The 18,737-nt window shown below is 43.2% G+C and overlaps 1 protein-coding gene across 3 annotated transcripts in view; it reads left to right on the top strand.

Moving 5' to 3' along the window:
• Positions 1-18,737, top strand: part of LOC110503120 (disks large homolog 5) — a 112,504-nt gene that overhangs the window by 32,851 nt on the left and 60,916 nt on the right. For 2 of the 3 annotated variants that reach the window (XM_090217371.1, XM_090217369.1), the window contains exons 2-4: positions 14,329-14,397; positions 15,821-15,995; positions 18,052-18,195. In XM_090217371.1, coding sequence (XP_090073497.1) covers positions 14,329-14,397; positions 15,821-15,995; positions 18,052-18,195 — 388 coding nt within the window. The remainder of the gene's footprint in view (positions 1-14,328; positions 14,398-15,820; positions 15,996-18,051; positions 18,196-18,737) is intronic. The other variant, XM_090217370.1, reaches the window with a different exon arrangement.

Below are 18,737 nucleotides of genomic sequence, written 5' to 3'. Positions count from 1 at the left end.
ATAGCCGACCAATCAGCTTGTTATCAACCCTTTGTAAACATTTGGAAAGTGGTGTTTGACCAGATACAAACAAATTGACAACAGACTTCCAGCATGCTTATAGGGAAGGACATTCAACATGCACAACACTTACATCAATGGTCAGATGACGCAGATGCTATGCTACATGACTGTTTTGCTAGCACAGACTGGAATATGTTCCAGGATTCATCCAATGGCATTGAGGAGTACACCACCTCAGTCACCGGCTTCATCAATAAGTACAGTCACTGTCATCCCCACAGTGACCGTACGTACATATCCCAACCAGAAGCCATGGATTACAGGCAACATCCACATAGAGCTAAAGGCCAGAGCTGCTGATTTCGTGGAGCGGGACACTAATCCAGACGCTTATAAGAAATACCACTACGCCCTCAGACGAACCATCAAACAGGCAAAGCGTCAATACAGGATTAAGATTGAATCCTACTACACCGGCTCTGACGCTCATTGGATGTGGCAGTGTTTGATAACTATTACCGACTACAAAGGCAAACCCAGCTGTAAGCTGCCTAGTGACGCAAGCCTACCAGAGGAGTTAAATGCCTTTTATGCTCACCTCGAGGCAAGCAACACTGAAGCATGCATGCTGCCAGCTGTTCTGGATGACTGTGTGATTATGCTCTCCGTAGCCGATGTGAGCCAGACCTTTAAACATGTCAACATTCACAAACCCGCAGGGCCAGACCGATTTAACAGGACAGGACGTATACTCAAAGCATGTGAGGACCAATTGGCATGTGTCTTCACAGACATTTTCAACCTCTGCCTGTCCGAGTCTGTAATACATGTTTCAAACATACCACCATAGTCCCTGTGCCTAAGAAAGCGAAGGTAACCTGCCTAAATTACCACTTCGGTAGCCATGAAATGCTTTGAAAGGCTGGTCATGGCTCACATCAACACCATCATCCCGGAAACCCTAGACCCACACCAATGGGCATACTGCCCCACAGACGACTTAATCTCAATCGCACCCCACACTGCCCTTTCCCAACTGGACAAAAGGAACACCTATGTGAGAATGCTGTTAATTGACTACAGCTCAGCGTTCAACACTGTAGTACCCAGAAAGCTCATCACTAAGCTAAGGACCCTGGGACTAAACACCTCCCTCTGCAACTGGATCCTGGACTCAGATGGTAAGGGTAGACCGCAACACACCTGGCACGCTAATCCTCAACACTGGTGCCCCTCAGGGGTGCGTGCTTACTCCCTTCTTGTACGACACAACAGTGGTAGGCCTGATCACCGACAACGATGAGACAGCCTATAGGGAGGAGGTCCAGAGACCTGGCAGTGTGGTACCAGGACAACAACTTCTCCCTCAATGTGAGCAAGACAAAGGAGCTGATCGTGGAGTACAGGAAAAGGCGGGCCGTCAGACCCCCATTAACATCAACGGGGCTGTAGTAGAGCGGGTTGAGAGGTTCAAGTTCCTTGGAGTCCACATCACCAACAAACTATCATGGTCCAAACACACCAAGACAGTGTCCTGAAGAGGGCACGACAACACCTTTCCACCCCAGAAGATTGAAAATATTTGGCATGGGGCCCCAGCTGCACCATCGAGAGCATCCTGACCGGTTACATCACTGCCTGGTATGGCAACTGCTTGGCTACAGAGGGTAGTGCATATGGCCCAGTACATCACCGGGGCCAAGCTTCCTGCAATCCAGGACATATACACTAGGCGGTGTCAGAGGAAGGCCCCAAAAATGGTCAAAGACTCCAGTCACCCAAGTCATAAACTGTTCTCTCTGCTACCGCATGGCAACAGTACCAGAGCGCCAAGTCTAGGACCCAATGGCCCCTTAACAGCTTCTACCCCCAAGCCATAAGACTGCTGAACAATTAATCAAATGGCCACCCAGCCTATTTACATTGACACTCCACCCCTTCCATTTGTTTTTACACTGCTGTCTATTATCCATGCATAGTCACTTTACTCATACCTACATGTACAAATTATCTCGACTAACCTGTACCCCCACACATTGATTCGGTACTGGTACCCCCTGCATATAGCCTCGTTATTGTTATTTTATTGTGTTACTTTTTTATTATTTTTTACTTTAGTTTATTTTGTAAATATTTTATTAAGGGATTGTAAGTAAGCATTTCATGGTAAGGTCTACCTACACCTTTTGTATTTGGTGCATGCGTCAAATACAATTTGAATTGATTTGAAATGACTTATTGGCTGAGAGAAATTGATGATAGAAAGATTGTGGGAGCTGTTTTGTTAGACTTTGTTGCGGCTTTTGACATTATCGATGAAGGTCTGCTGCTGGAAAAACGTATGGCTTTACACCGGCTTCTACATTGTGGCTACAGAGTCTAACAGAACACAGAGGGTGAACTTTAATGGAAGCCTTTCCAGCATAATCCAGGTAGAATTAGGAATTCCCCAGGGCAGCTGTCTAGTTCATCTTACTGGTGTCTATGCATGCAGATGACTCAACACTATACACGTCAACTACTACAGTGAGTGAAATCATTGCAACACTTAACAAAGAGCTGCGGTCAGTTTCAGAATGGTTGGCAAGAAATAAGATTGTCCTAAATATTTCAAAAACTAAAAGCTTTGTATTTGGGACAAATCATTCACTAAACCCTAAATGAAATATTGTAATGAATAATGTGGAAATTGAGCAAGTCATGGTCAAAACAGGTTGATGCAACAATAGCTAAGGAGGGGAGACGTCTGTCAATAATGAGGCGCTGCTCTGCCTTCTTAACAATACTATCAACAAGGCAGGTCCTACAGGCCCTAGTTCTGTCGAACCTGGACTAATGTCCAGTTGTGTGGTCAGGTGCTGCAAAGAAGGACTTGCAATTGTCTCAGAACAGGGCAGCACAGCTGGCTTTTAAATGTCTACAGAGAAGTGAACTAACATAAATAAATGCAAGTCAATCTCTCATGGCTCAAAGTAGAGGAGAGAGTGTTAGTTCTCTTCTCAACTTTTTTTTGTGGAAAAAGTGTTGACAGGCTGAATGCACCAAGCTGTCTGTTTAAACGACTAGCACACAGCTTAGACACCCATGCATACCCACAAGATATGCACTAGAGGGCTCTTCAAAATCAAATCAAGCTTTATTTATACAGCACATTTCAGATATGGAATGCAACACAATGTGCTTCAAAGGAAAAAACAAATAAAAACTGAACTTCTAAAAAGCACCCTAAGGAAAAGTAAAAATATCTGTTTTAAAAATATCTACAGTTTCGGCCCCCTCAGGTTTTTTGGCATCTATTCCAGAGGCTGGGGGCATAGTAACTAAAGGCTTCTTTTCCATGCCTCCTTGTCCTAGGCTTTGGGATAGTTAAAATGACAGTGCCAGAGGACCTGAGGGACCTACTGGGTACATAACTTAAAAGCATGTCTGACATGTATTGGGGTGCACATTCGTGGATTGATTTAAAAACCAATAGAAGAATCTTAAAATGTATTCTAAAAGTAACAGGTAACCAGTGCAGAGACCGTTGTAATGTGTGCTCTCCGTCTGCTCTTAATCAGTTCCCGTGCTTGCATCATTCTGTATGTTTTGCAGTTGACCAATGACTTTCTTGGTTAGACCAGACAGGAGAGCATTTGTATTTATTATGGATCCCCCTCTTCCTGGGGTCCAGCAAAATTAAGGCAGTTTATACAATTTTAAAACATTACAATACATTCACAGATTTCACAACACTCTGTGTGCCCTCAGGCCCCTACTCCAACACTACCACATATCTACAGTACAAAATCCATGTGTATGTGTAGGTATTGTGTGTGTATGTGTGTGTATATATGTGTCTGTGCCTATGTTTGTGTTGCTTCACAGTCCCTGCTCTTCTATAAAGTGTTTTTTAATCTTTAAAAAAATATCTAATTTTACTGCTTGCATCAGTTACTTGATGTGGAATAGAGTTCCTTGTAGTCATGGCTCTATGTAGTACTTTGCGCCTCACATAGTCTGTTCTGGACTTGGGGACTGTGAAGAGCTTTCTGTGTACATCCAAGGGCCAGCCGTACTGCCCTGTTCTGAGCCAATTGCAATTTTCCTAAGTCCTTTGTTGATAGTGTTGTTAAAAAGGTAGAGCAGCGCTTTATTATGGACATACTTCTCCTCATCTTAACTACTGTTGTATCAAATATATGGTGTTGAGTCATCCGCATACATCACACTCTGGCAAAGCCAGTGGCATATCATTAGTAAAGATAGAAAAAAGTAATGGGCCTAGACAGCTGCCCAGGGGAATTCCTGATTCTACATGGATTATGTTGGAGAGGCTTCCATTAATGAACACCCTCTGTGTTCCGTTAGACAGGTAACTCTTTATCCACAATATAGCAGGGGGTGCAAATTCACATACGTTTTTCCAGCAGCAGACTATGATCGATAATGTCAAAAGTATTTGGGCTAGTAAAGGGCCTTTACAGTAGTCTGATGACACTTGTTATAAAAGCATGGATGAGTCGCTGTATCAGCCTGGGAGAGAAATGGCCGCACATCGGCAATGATCCTCCAAGTAGTAAAAAGTTATTTCGGTCATATTCCTAATGTACAATTCGAAATTGAGTTCAGAATCTAAACTAACACCTAGGTTTTTTACCTGGTGTTTTATCTTTATGACTTCAAATGTGCGGCCAGATTATCTCTCTCAATTTTGGCTCTAACAAAAAGTTCCTTGGTCTTGTCTTGATTTAGCTGGAGGAAGTTGTGAGCCATCCACATATTTAAATCACTAATACAGTCTAATAATTTATCCGTGGAGCTAAAATCCTCTGATGACACAGAAATGTACAGTTGTGTATCGCCTGTGTAGCAGTGAAAATCAATGCTGTGCTTTCTGATAACGCTGCTAAGGGGTAACATACATTCAAAAGTTTGGACACACCTACTCATTCCAGGGTTTTTCTTTATTTTTACTATTTTCTACATTGTAGAATAATAGTGAAGATATCAACACTATGAAATAATATGGATGGAATCATGTAGTAACCAAAAAAGTGTTAAACAAATCAAAAATATGTTTTATATTTGAGATTCTTCAAAGTAGCCACCCTTTGCCTTGATGATAGCTTTGCACGCTCTTCTCATTCTCTCAACCAGCTTCATGATGTAGTCACCTGGAATGCATTTCAATTAACAGCTGTGCCTTGTTAAAAGTACATTTTTGGTATTCTTTCCTCCTTAATGCGTTTGGTAAGAAAAACGACAGTCCATCATTACGTTAAGACATGAAGTTCAGTCAATCCGGAAAATTTCTTGCATTTTTTAAGTTTCTTCAAGTGCAGTCGCAAAAACCATCAAGCGCTATGATGAATCTGGCTCTCATGAGGACTGCCACAGGGCTACCAGCCTCAGAAATTGCAGCCCAAATAAATGCTTCAGAGTTCAAGGAGCAGACACATCTCAACATCAACTGTTCAGAGGAGACTGTGTGAATCAGGCCTTCATGGTTGAACTGCTGCATAGAAATCACTACTAAAGGACACAAACAAAAAGAAGAGACTTGCTTGGGCCAAGAAACATGAGCAATGGACATTAGACCGGTGGAAATCTGTCCTTTGGTCTGATGAGTCCACATTTGAGATTTTTGGTTCCAACTGCCGTGTCTTTCTGAGACACAGAGTAGATGAACGTATGATCTCCGCATGTGTGGTTCCCACCGAGAAGCATGGAGGAGGAGGTGTGATGGCGTGAGGGTGCTTTGATGGTGACACTGTCTGTGGTTTATTTAGAATTCAAGACACACTAAACCAGCATGGCTACCACAGCATTCTGCAGCAATATGCCATCCCATCTGGTATGAGATTAGTGTGACTACCGTTTGTTTTTCAACAGGACAATGACCTGCATCAGATGACCTGGCCTCCACAATCACCCGACCTCAACTCAATTGAGATGGTGTCATGTTCTGACCTTTATTTCCTTTGTTTTGTCATTACTTAGTATGGTCAGGGCGTGAGTTGGGGTGGGCAGTCTATGTTTGTTTTTCTATGTTTTGGGTATTTCTATGTTTCGGCCTAGTATGGTTCTCAATCAGAGGCAGGTGTCATTAGTTGTCTCTGATTGAGAATCATACTTAGGTAGCCTGGGTTTCACTGTGTGTTTCTGGGTGATTGTTCCTGTCTCTGTGTTTGCACCAGATAGGGCTGTTTAGGTTTTCGCACATTTATTGTTTTGTTAGTTTATTCATGTATAGAGTCTATATTAAAGAAACATGAATAACCACCACGCTGCATTTTGGTCCGCCTCTCCTTCACCACAAGAAAACCGTTACAGATGGTTTGGGATGAGTTGGATCGCAGAGTGAAGGAAAAGCAGCCAACAAGTGCTCAGCATATGTGGAACTCCTTCAAGACTGTTAGAAAATCATGCCTGGTGAAGCTGGTTGAGAGAATGCCAAGAGTGTGCAAAGCTGTCATCAAGGAAAAGGGTGGCTACTTTGAAGAATCTCAAATATAAAATATATTTTGATTTGTTGAACGCTTTTTTGGTTACTACCTGATTCCATGTGTTATTTCATAGTTTTGATGTCTTCACTATTATTCTACAATGTAGAAAATAGTAAAAATAAAGAAAACCCCTTGAATGAGTAGGTGTGTCCAAACTTTGACTGGTACTGTATATAAACTGACCAGTTCCGGACCCAAAATTTAACCTTGTGGAACGCCACGTTTTATATGTATTTTCTCTGAGTAATGTTCACCAAGGGTGAAAAAAACTCTTGACCGGTTAAATAGGTCCTAAACCAATTTGGAACTGGACCGGAGAGGCCAACCCACTTCTCCAGTGTGTCCAGCAGGACATCAGCGTCAACAGTGTCAAATGCAGCACTTCAATCCAAGAGTACAAGGACAGAGAGTTGTTTGGCATCTGTATTGGCTCTAAGATAATTTACCACTTTAACTAAGGCCATCTCTGTGCTGTAGTGGGCATGAAATCCAGATTGGATTTTTTTTTAAATACAGTTGTCACTTAAAAATGTATTTAGCTGTTTGAAAACAAATTTCTCCCGAATTCTGCTTAAGAATGGAAGGTTGGAGATTGCCCGAAAATTGTTAAGAGCTGAAGAATCTAGATTACTTTTCACCATAGCAGTTTTTAGTGCAGTAGGGAAATTGCCTGTGATCAGGGAGTGATTAACAATAGCATGCACTTCTTCTGATATGCAAATACAAACTCGTTCGAAGAAGGTGTTGGGGATAGGATGGAGAAGGCAGGTAGAAGGTTTAAGTTGTGATATCACTTTCCTGAGCAAAATAAATCCGTAGTGGCTTTGCTAGGGCACATATCATCAAACTTCTCATCAGGTCTTGCTTGACTGATATCCAGCAATTTCTCTTTAATTTATTCGTTTCCTCATTTATCCAAGGGGCTCCGTTTTGGATGTGGTGTTCTTCAACTTTACTGAAGCTATGGCATTAATAGTTGCCCTTAATTTGTTATTAAAGTTATCAACTAACTCATCAAAGTGGAAGGCAGAATAGATGATGGAGTATTGTTCACACAATCAATAAAATCTGTTGCAAATTCAGATAGTCTTAATAATGCTTTCCGTATTACCCTGTGCTATGGGCTACAAGTTGGTAAAAAAATACACAGTAGGATTAGATAAAGCAACATCAGCAATAGAGGGTATGTCAATGGAAAGCCTCGTGGTAATAACCAGGTCCATACTATCGCTGCGGTTATGGGTGGGCCCAGTAATTTGTTAGATAAAGTCCATAGAGCACAAATGATTAATGAATTCAATGGCCTTGGAATCAGTCTCTTTGCCAACATGAATATTAAAATCACCCAACACAATGATTTATATCATAGTTCTCAAGGACAATAGCCAATAGTTCAGAGAAATCAGTAAAGAAAATGGGGCAGTGCTTTGGTGGCCTATACAGGGTTAAGGCCAGCACGGGTGGCTGACATTTAAACAGTATTCACCAAATAAAATGTCCTTATAGCTGAGAGCATTAGTAAAAATAGAGGCTGATAGAATATGTAAAGCTGTAGTCTGGCGGAAGGCTTCAATAACAACGGCACTACAGTCTGAAGACTGCCATGTTTCAGTGAGAAACGTGCAATCAACTTTGCGCTCAGTAATGAGGTCATTCACGAGAAAGGTTTTACTTGTGATTACTCATTTACAGGTGCCATATTCAGTGAATGTGGGCCACTCGGCCCTTGTGGGATCTGCCTAGAGGTAACCAATGGAATAACAAACAGATTAAAGTTACAACCATGTTTTTTGACAGTCGTTTCAGGATATATTATGCCAAGTTGCTCTCTCAGAATATAATAATGTAACCTGCAACTTTTACTTTCACCACTTCTATCAGAATGGTAGGAGATGACAGTTTGTAACTCACTAGAAGGCGAAGATAAGCAACACAAATTAGGTTACTCACAATAATCATAGTGCCATTCTACAGGAGCTGATCTGCTTTCCAAGTCCTCTTGTTGCTTATTCTGACCGAGAGAACTGGAGCACTATCAGACACTGTCTCTCAGTCTCTAAAACAGTTTGATGTTGTTAGGACTGGAGCAATACCAGACACTGTCTCTCAGTCTCTAAAACAGTCGATGTTGTTGGGAAAGTTGATGTCATTTTCAAAACAGACTATGGGAGGTGCTCAGTACTACATAGAGTCATGGCTACATGGAACTCTATTCCATATCAGGTAAATGATGCAAGTAGAAGAATCAGATTAAAAAAACAACAGCGGGGACACACACACACTTTTACCTTTATTTGGCAAGTCAGTTAAGAACAAATTCTTATTTTCAATGTAACTGCCTGTTTAGGGGCAGAACGACAGTTTTTTACCTTGTCAGTTTGGGGGTTTGAACTTGCAACCTTGCGGTTACTAGTCCAACGCTCTAACCACTAGGCTACGCTGCCGCCCCACATGATAAGACACACACTCTACACACACGTACACATGGATCTTGTATTATAGGTATGTGGTAGTAGAGTAGTGGCTTGAGCGAAAACACTTAATCTGTTGTGAAAAATATTTTGAAATGTAATGTCATGTAATATTGTATATAACTGCCTTAATGTTGCTGGACCCCTTGAAGAGTAGCTGCTGCCTTGACAAAATACCAGGGCCAGCCAGTGTAACTGTTAAACTGCTTGCTCTACACTGTACGGTGTGATTGTAGAAGGTTTACTAACACCTTAGTTCTATTAGCTATGTTGACGATGTTAATATGGTGACAACGATGTAGGCTATGTAGCGCTTAGCGGTTATGGTATGAAGTTTTGGCATGGAATTCTTATTTTTTTTGCCTCGTCACAGACAGCTGTTTTGTTGTCCACCGAAGTCCATACTCGAAGGGAGAAGGTGAGAGGAGGAGCGGGTGTAGATCCGAGAAGGAATTATACAACGAGGAAAGTGATAATGCTGTTTGTATGTGGCTGCTATGAAAATTGACTGTGTGTTCAGGTGAAAAACTTTTCTTGAATGGAAGTAAACAGAATGAAGTGTGGATAAGCCTACCTGAATTTGTTCAATAGAAACTCTCGTTTGCAACTGTTTGGACTAATGATTACACCCTAGATCAGCTAGATACCGGCAGGATTATGCAAGGCTGTATTGAATGTGTCACTGTTTGTCACCTTGATTACTTTAATTTGTCTCTCTACCTGTGCACCTAGGTTATAAACTTAGATTCGTAGGCTAGTATTAACCCCATGATGGGTATAGGGAAAATTCAAGTATCATATAATAGCCTAAACCTATCGATGTTACATCGAGCTGGTTGAATGGAAAATTAATGAGTGTCCAAAATGCTGTAATAGAAATAATGCCATGCTCATAAATGTTTTAAATAAACCGTCCTCCCTCATCTTAAACAGCACAGACTGCCACTGATCTGAACTTTTTATCGCCCGGTTCAGGGAAGAGCACAGCTGCTTTGCTGTGGCAAAGTAATCAACACAAATGAGTTACAAACGAGGTAGGACAGGCGCACACACACAAACACACTCACACACACACACACACACCCACACACTAGCTATCTCAGCTACTGCAGCAGTAAAGTTCCAGATAATGTCACATGGTTTCCAAGAAGCCAGAAAGTGAGTGAGGCGTGGACCTTGCCCATTGTGACACTCTCAGGCTGCGTCTGAAATGGCACCCTATTCCCTATGTAGTGCATTCTTTTGAACAGGGCCTCATGGGCCCTCATGAGCTTTAGCCAAAAGCAGTGCACTATAGGGAGTATGGTGCCATTTGGGACACAGCCTCAAACAGACTGATGGGAAACTCAAGCTGTAGAGAACAAAGCGGACTTGATCCATGGGGATGGATGTCTCTGTTCTGTTCTGGTCCTCAGGCACATCCCTCTTTTCTTTCACTATTCTGCTGGCTGGGGGAAAAGACTCTGTACTGTAAGCCTGGGATCTCTCGCTCTCTCTCTGGACTCTCTCTTTTTGTCTCTCTCTCTCTCTCTTTCTGCTTAGTTTTAATCAAACCACAGTCTCCTATAGCTAGTGGGAACGTTGCCATAGAGGGATTGATATAGTGCTCTTGCTGGGATGTGGGTAAATAGAACAGTTTGTCTCCCTGGCTGGCTCTTTTTGACTTGAGTAGTAGGTAGGCCTTACATCATGGCCAGAAGTTGCTAAAAAAAAACTGTTCTATCAGCTGTTCTCTTCCATCCTGGAGCCAAGTAGAAGTTAATGAATGTGCTAAGGCTTTGTGTTGTGCTGGGTGACAGGCCAGGGGGTTATGGATGTTTGTGGCTTTAAAGGGGCAATCTGCAATTGGTATATATTTTTTTTAAACTTAAATGAATGATATGAAGTTCTATTATTATTATTATTATTATTATTATTCAACAAAAAAATGTAGTGGGTAGATCAGCTTTAATATTGCAGATTGTGGCTTCTATCAATGTAATTGTCTGCATCATTTCCAATCCCCTATACGGTGCATTCAGAAAGTATTCAGACCCCTTGGCCTTTTCCACATTTTGTTACGTTACAGCCTTATTCTAAAATTGAATAATTTGTTTTTTCCCTTATCAATCTACACATAATACCCCATAATGACAAAGCAAAAACAAGTTTGTAGAAATGCTTGCAAATGTATAAGTATTCAGTATTCAGACCCTTTACTCAGTACTTTGTTGATGCACCTTTGGCAGCGATTACAGAGTCTTCTTGGGTATGACGCTACAAGCTTGGTACACATATATTTGGGGAGTTTCTCCCATTCTTTGCAGATCCTCTCAAGCTCTGTCAGGTTGGATGGGGAGCATTGCTGCACAGCTATTTTTCAGGTCTCCAGAGATGTTCAATCGGGTTCAAGTTCTGGCTAGGCCACTCAAGGACATTCAGAGACTTGTCCCAAAGCCACTCCTGCGCTGTCTTGGCTGTGTGCTTAGGGTCATTGTCCTGTTGGAAGGTGAACCTTCGCCCCAGTCTGAGGTCCTAACCTGATCCAGAGCGCTTTTCATCAAGAATCTCTCTGTATTTTGCTCCATTCATCTTTCCCTTGATCCTGACTAGTCTTCCAGTCCCTGCGTCTGAAAAACATCCCCACAGCATGATGCTGCCACCACCATGCTTCACTGTAGGGATGATGCCAGGTTCCCTCAAGACGTGACACTTGGTATTCAGGCCAAAGAGTTCAATCTTGGTTTCATCAGACCAGAGAATCTTGTTTCTCATGGTCTGTCTTTAGGTGCCTTTTGACAAACTCCAAGCGGGCTGTCACGTGCCTTTTACTGAGGAGTGGCTTCCGTCTGGCCACCCTACCATAAAGGCCTGATTGGTGGAGTGCTGCAGAGATGGTTGTCCTTCTGGAAGGTTCTCCCATCTTCAGAGAGGAACTCTGGTGCTCTGTCAGAGTGACCATCGGGTTCACGGTCACCTCCGTAACCAAGGCCCTTCTCCCCCGATTGCTCAGTTTGGCCGGGCGGCCAGCTCTAGGAAGAGTCTTCGTGGTTCCAAACTTCTTCCGTTTAAGAATGATGGAGGCCACTGTGGTCTTGCTGCAGACATTTTGTTGGTACACTTCCCCAGATCTGTGCCTCGACACAATCCTGTCTCGACCTCATGGCTTGGTTTTTGCTCTGACATGCACTGTCAACTGTGGGGCCTTATATAGACAAGTATGTGCCTTTCCAAATCATGTCTAATCAATTGAATTTACCACAGGTGGACTCCAATCAAGTTGTAGAAACATCTCATGGATGATCAATGGAAACAGGATGCACCTGAGCTCAATTTCGAGTCTCATAGTAAAGGGTCTGAATACTTATGTAAATAAAGTATTTCTGTTTTTTACAATGGGATATTTTGTGTAGATTGCTGAGGAACATTTTTTATTTAAGCAAATTTCGAGTAAGACTGTAATGTAACAAAATGTGGGAAAAGTCAAGGGGTCTGAACACTTTCCGACTCCTTGACTTTATTTGTAAATATATTTATTTTTTAAAGGGGCAATATGTAACTTTTTGGTGACCAAATTCACATAGAAATGGGAGTTAAGGATCTGTCATTTTCTTTGAAAGCAAGTATTAGAAGTGGTAGAGCTATTTTGTGTGCTCTATCTCTGCTTTCCGTTCTTAAGGTTCGTTTTTGGTCTTTTACTTGTGGTTTTGTACACTAGCTTCAAACAGCTGAACATACAATACTTCGCTTATGGAGAATACATTTTACAGCAGTTTAGATAGTATAGTGTAGAGAATCATTCTACCATCTTGTTTTGTCACATCAACTGATACTAGGCAAACTATTTGAGTTTTAGAAACCAGGAAATAGCGGAGCGGTTTCTGCATTCCTTCTTTATAATTGGAGTAAACTAATGGACAACAATACTTCTACTTCCAGCCTAAACATACTATTTACATTCTACGGACAGTATATTTTACATTGTTTATCTTGTTTTTTGTTATTTTTAGTCTAACCCTACAGATACACTCAACCCCTCCCATCCATCTCTGAACACCATCTATGCCATATATTTTTCAACCGTGCTGTGATGTTTCACAAAACCTTTGAACCTTTCTATTCTCATAGCTTCTACAGATTTCGCTAAGAGTATTATTGATCGATTGACTACGACTTTTCAAATCACCCAGCAGTGCTATTTGCAGTGTTAGCTTCAGATAAATGTTGCAATTCTTCAGCTACTCCTGAACCTGTGACCAAAAACAAGCAGTACCAAAACAAGTGATCGAATGATTCTGTCTCTTCAATTTGTATTAGTTATATACACATGATATATGTGGAGTACATAATGCAACGAAATGCTTTCTTGCAAGTTCACCTTCAAGACAATGCAACAACAATAGGTAAGTAATTAAGTGAATATAATATCATGCATTTAAGTGCAAAAATGTATGCACCAAGAATATAACTTATTAATGCCTCATTAGCTTAGTTAAACTGTCGTACCCCATCAGAACCAAAATATAAGCAGGCTCCGTTGTTTGGAAACAATGTAATTGTAAACAAACACTGTATAACCTCCAACCGTGGTAAGTCCATGGTCCCACCTTGCATCCTTAGCTCTATTCATTTGAGAGTGGTTACATTGCTCCTATCCCTCAGCTGTTTACCCAAACAGTGATGGGGTGTGCACTTTGTTGTTGTTTGTACTGCAGATTGTCCCTTCAACAGAGTTGTATGTCATCTGGATGTCGATGGCGTGTGCTCTGGCTCTTCTGTCAGACCCGACCAAAGCCTGTCGTCTGTCCGTCTGTCCTCTGTCTGTCTGTTGTCTGCCTGTCGTCTGTCCGTCTGTCCTCTGTCTGTCTGTTGTCTGCCTGTCGTCTGTCTGTCTCTCATCTGAAGTTGAACCAAAGTCTCTTACTGATCTATGAATAACCCCTTTAAACTCAACCAAGCCTGTGTAGTGTAGTTAGTCACTGAGTAATACACAGCATTGAGGCACAATACTACAGTAGGCTACGGTACTATAGATAATAATGATAATACATTTAATTTGTGAAGCACTTTTATCACACCCAAGGTGCTGATGTAATCAGAGCATGATTAATGAATGTCACTATAAATGTGTGGTGTCAACAGCGTTGGGATTTCACAGACAGCAAAAATACACATTTCCGTTTATTTTTATGTTGAATATCAAACATTTTATTGAATCACAAACACAAAACAGGCAGGCCGGTACAACACACTTCTTACGTACATCAGATTAGTTACAGTTACATGTTTGAATTAGTCAACTTCCAGACACGTTTTTGTTTTGATGAACAGTAAGGATGTATTGTATAAATGGACTGACTTTAATGTCTTTGTGTCCTGTTTGGCAGGGTCCACCTACAGTGTTTTGTCTACCATGCCGTCTGACTCTGAAAGCAGCACTTCCCTCAGTAGCGCAGGTGAGCCTGGATGGGTTTCTCTCTTTTGGCAGTAGTAGGGTTGCAAAATTCCCAGGTTTGCCAGAAACTCAAGTTGGAATATTCCTGGAATCAGGCGGAAATAAACAGGAAATCCGGAATCCTCCAACTAGGATTTCTGGAAAAATCCTGTAGTAGTATGAATGTTTGAATATCAATGTATCGTTGTTATGGATTAGAAAACTAGGTGAATGTGGTCCAGAGAACTGGCTAACCAACCAGACAGCATGCTATTTCTGACTTTCAGTCAGCACAAACAAGTGATTACACAGATGTAAAAGGATTTACAAAAGCAACCCACCAACCCCCCAGAATGGTTTTCATTGAGCCATTCTCTCTCTGAGGGAGAGAGATAGAGGCTGTGTACCAAATGGCACCCTATTCCCTACATGGTGCACTACATTTTTACCAGAGCCCTATCGGGCCTGGTCACAAGTAGTGCACTATATAGGGAATGAGGTGTCATTTGGGTGGAGGCCAGAGAGATTGCCCTTCAGGGCAGAGCTACTGAAAGAGGAGAGGGACGCAGGACTCTGTTGTGGTGCTTGTTGTTGTCTTCAGTCAGAGGTCCAGAAAGAAAACATATAGAGCTGTTTTGTTTATGTCAACACTGCAACATAGGCCCTTTGATTTAATGAATTGAGACATGGCTGGAGTGTTGGACTGATTACACTCACAAGTCAACGGTTAAAGGGGCCATCTGGGATTGTTACATCCAAATGAATGGTATATAGCCATTGGTTCTTAAAGACTTCAGCTCCTAACTGCCTCGAGCTTAGTTAAAAAACAGTTTGTCCGCTTTGTTATTGTTTAAATCACAGGATGTCCCTTTAAACGTAGTCATGAAGACGTCATGTGCCACATTTTGCCCCCTGGTTTGTTGATTATTGTTGTCACATTATTCATAATAACGATGTGCTACTTTACTTTGGATTGTTTGGCTTATGTATTTCATGAAGTATGACACAAGCACTCTCAATCTCCATTGTTGCCTCAAGAGTCCTCCAAATCGACATCTATGCGCTTCTGGAGATCTGAGAGGATTTGACAGGTGCAGCCTAATAAACAATATAGTTATAGCTTCGTCTTGATCTTTGATGGGCTAGGTGGAGGTAACTTTCACCACACTGCTTATACAAATCAAATCCTCTCAGATCTCCACAAGTGCGTAGGGCAGGGAGGAGGGTTTAGGGGTCGATTTGGCATTGGGCCTATGTCGGGTAAGGGCCCTTGCCACCTGTGGTATGCTGACTGCGGAAAGAGCGATCTCTGTCTCAATTTTTGCCTTGAATCTTCTTATGTCTTCTGAGGCCCAATCCCAAATTCACCCTATTGCCCTATGCACTTCACATCATCTATGTTGGTGTAAGGGCCCTAGCCATCAGTGACAGTCTGACTGTGACAGGTACCATGGGTCAAGCCTCGTCCCCTCCTCCGGCCCATATGGAGAACCGCCACGGTCAGATGAGTGAGAAGATGGAGGCGGTTCTGTTCCAGCTGAGACAGGTGACCCGCGAGAGGGACGAGCTGCGTAAACGCCTGGCCTTGTCCTCGCCCGGCACCACCTTCGATGACTGCAGGTACAGTAGAACTCTTGGTAGAGACAGAACCGCTGTAGATATTGCAGTTACACTACTCTACACCGGGGATTCCCAAACTGTGGGATACCCCCCTAGAGGGGTGGGATCTACAATTTTGTTGGATGCATTTTCTGTTTGTTTTCGTTGTGTTTCAGATTATTTTGTGCCCAATAGAAATGAATGGTAATACATTAGTGTCATTTTGGAGTCGCTTTTATTGTAAAAGCGGTTACAGATAGTCCTGAATGAATCGTGAATAATGGTGAGTGAGATAGTTAGACGCACAAAAACCATACCCCCAAGACAAGCTAACCTCTCACCATTATAATAACGGGAGGTTAGCATTTCTCGGGATGGTGTTATGATATTTGTGTGTCGATAACTGATGCAAAATGTTCTGTCCGCCAACAAGAGGCGTGTGAACAGTTTGTGTCATGAACAGTGCTTTTGCACTGGATGTTCCTCAATGCTGGAAGGGTGAAGACCTGAGGGAAGAAGTTAGGGAACCCTTTCCCTACAACCCTCACTATAGACAGAGCCTGGCCTTCACCTGGGACCACCTTCAATGGGGGTGGATTATTCCAATATAATAAGAGACAGAAGCACTATAACTACTGTAGGTACAGGACTCACTACAGAGCCAGGCGATGTACTTGCCTGACATCACTTCACCGTTCTAGACAGTCACTCAGCCAACAGATAACACGCTCACCACGGGATGACCACCCTCAGCCAACAGATAACACACTCACCAGGGATGACCACCCTCAGCCAACAGATAACACCCTCACCACGGGATGACCACCCTCAGCCAACAGATAACACGCTCACCACGGGATGACCACCCTCAGCCAACAGATAACACGCTCACCAGGGATGACCACCCTCAGCCAACAGATAACACGCTCACCAGGGATGACCACCCTCGGCCAACAGATAACACCCTCACCAGGGATGACCACCCTCAGCCAACAGATAACACCCTCACCACGGGATGACCACCCTCAGCCAACAGATAACACCCTCACCAGGGATGACCACTCTCAGCCAACAGATAACACGCTCACCAGGGATGACCACCCTCAGCCAACAGATAACACGCTCACCACGGGATGACCACCCTCAGCCAACAGATAACACGCTCACCACGGGATGACCACCCTCAGCCAACAGATAACACGCTCACCAGGGATGACCACCCTCAGCCAACAGATAACACCCTCACCAGGGATGACCACCCTCAGCCAAGAGATAACACGCTCACCAGGGATGACCACCCTCAGCCAACAGATAACACGCTCACCAGGGATGACCACCCTCGGCCAACAGATAACACCCTCACCAGGGATGACCACCCTCGGCCAACAGATAACACGCTCACCAGGGATGACCACCCTCAGCCAACAGATAACACGCTCACCAGGGATGACCACCCTCGGCCAACAGATAACACCCTCACCAGGGATGACCACCCTCAGCCAACAGATAACACGCTCACCAGGGATGACCACTCTCGGCCAACAGATAACACCCTCACCAGGGATGACCACCCTCGGCCAACAGATAACACCCTCACCACGGGATGACCACCCTCAGCCAACAGATAACACCCTCACCAGGGATGACCACTCTCAGCCAACAGATAACACCCTCACCAGGGATGACCACTCTCGGCCAACAGATAACACCCTCACCAGGGATGACCACCCTCAGCCAACAGATAACACCCTCACCAGGGATGACCACCACTTTATTCCTCCAAAGTCACTCTACCGCCAGAAGCAGAGAAGTAAAGGCAAAAAAAGGCGACGCTAAATGGGATCCACATTTTGTGAGCTCAGCAACTCTGTTAAAACATTAAACAAGAGTATGTATTTTGAATGAAGCTACACGTCCCCACCTCTCTCATAACCACACACCCACACCATAGTGTTCTGCACTTTAATCTGCTCCTGGGGGGCTTGGTTCTGACACGTCACTCTTTTCTGTCATCTCTCGTGTGTGTGTGTGTGTGCATCCATTTGTGTGTGTGTGTGTGTGTGTGTGTGAGAACCAGGCCCAACTCCAAGTCAGGCCAGGACTACGAGCATCTTAAGCTGCAGTGTATGAAGGCCATGGTGGACCTGCAGTCCTTACAGAACCAACACAGCACAACACTGAAGAGATGTGAGGAGGCTGTGAAGAAAGCTGACTTCTACCAGTGAGTGATGTTCACACACACACACACACACACACACACACACACACACACACACACACACACACACACACACACACACACACACACACACACACCCTTTTCTAATCTACCAGTGAGTGGTAGAGTGCAGACCTGGGTTCAAATACTATTTAGAACTATTTCAAATGCCTTGTGTATTCAATTGATCTTGCCTGGAGTGCCAGGTGGATAGGGTTAGCTCGCAGCAGACGAGATCATTCAAGCCCACCCAAAGTGTTTGACAGTATTTCAAATAGTATTTGAACCCCGGTCTGTAGTGAAGTGCATGGGAGTGGTTGGGGTCCATACATATTTGAGCCTTGTCCCAGCTCATTTATGTTGTGTGCTCTGAATCTCTCTGTTCTAACAACCAGGCGAAGGAATGAATGGATGGGCTTTTAACCTGTGTTTGTCCCTCTTATGAGATCTGTGCGTCAGATTGCACAGAACATGTTTTCCCGAGGGGTAAGAGGTCAACCAATCTCGTGTCCCATTCCAAATGCTCCTGCTCAGTTAAACCATCA

Source organism: Oncorhynchus mykiss, chromosome 23 (genome assembly GCF_057628025.1).
Source record: "Oncorhynchus mykiss isolate SJ-2025 chromosome 23, ASM5762802v1, whole genome shotgun sequence".
NCBI lineage: Eukaryota > Metazoa > Chordata > Actinopteri > Salmoniformes > Salmonidae > Oncorhynchus > Oncorhynchus mykiss.
The sequence above is the reverse complement of the archived record's forward strand: the minus strand, read 5'-3'. Positions and strand labels throughout refer to the sequence as shown.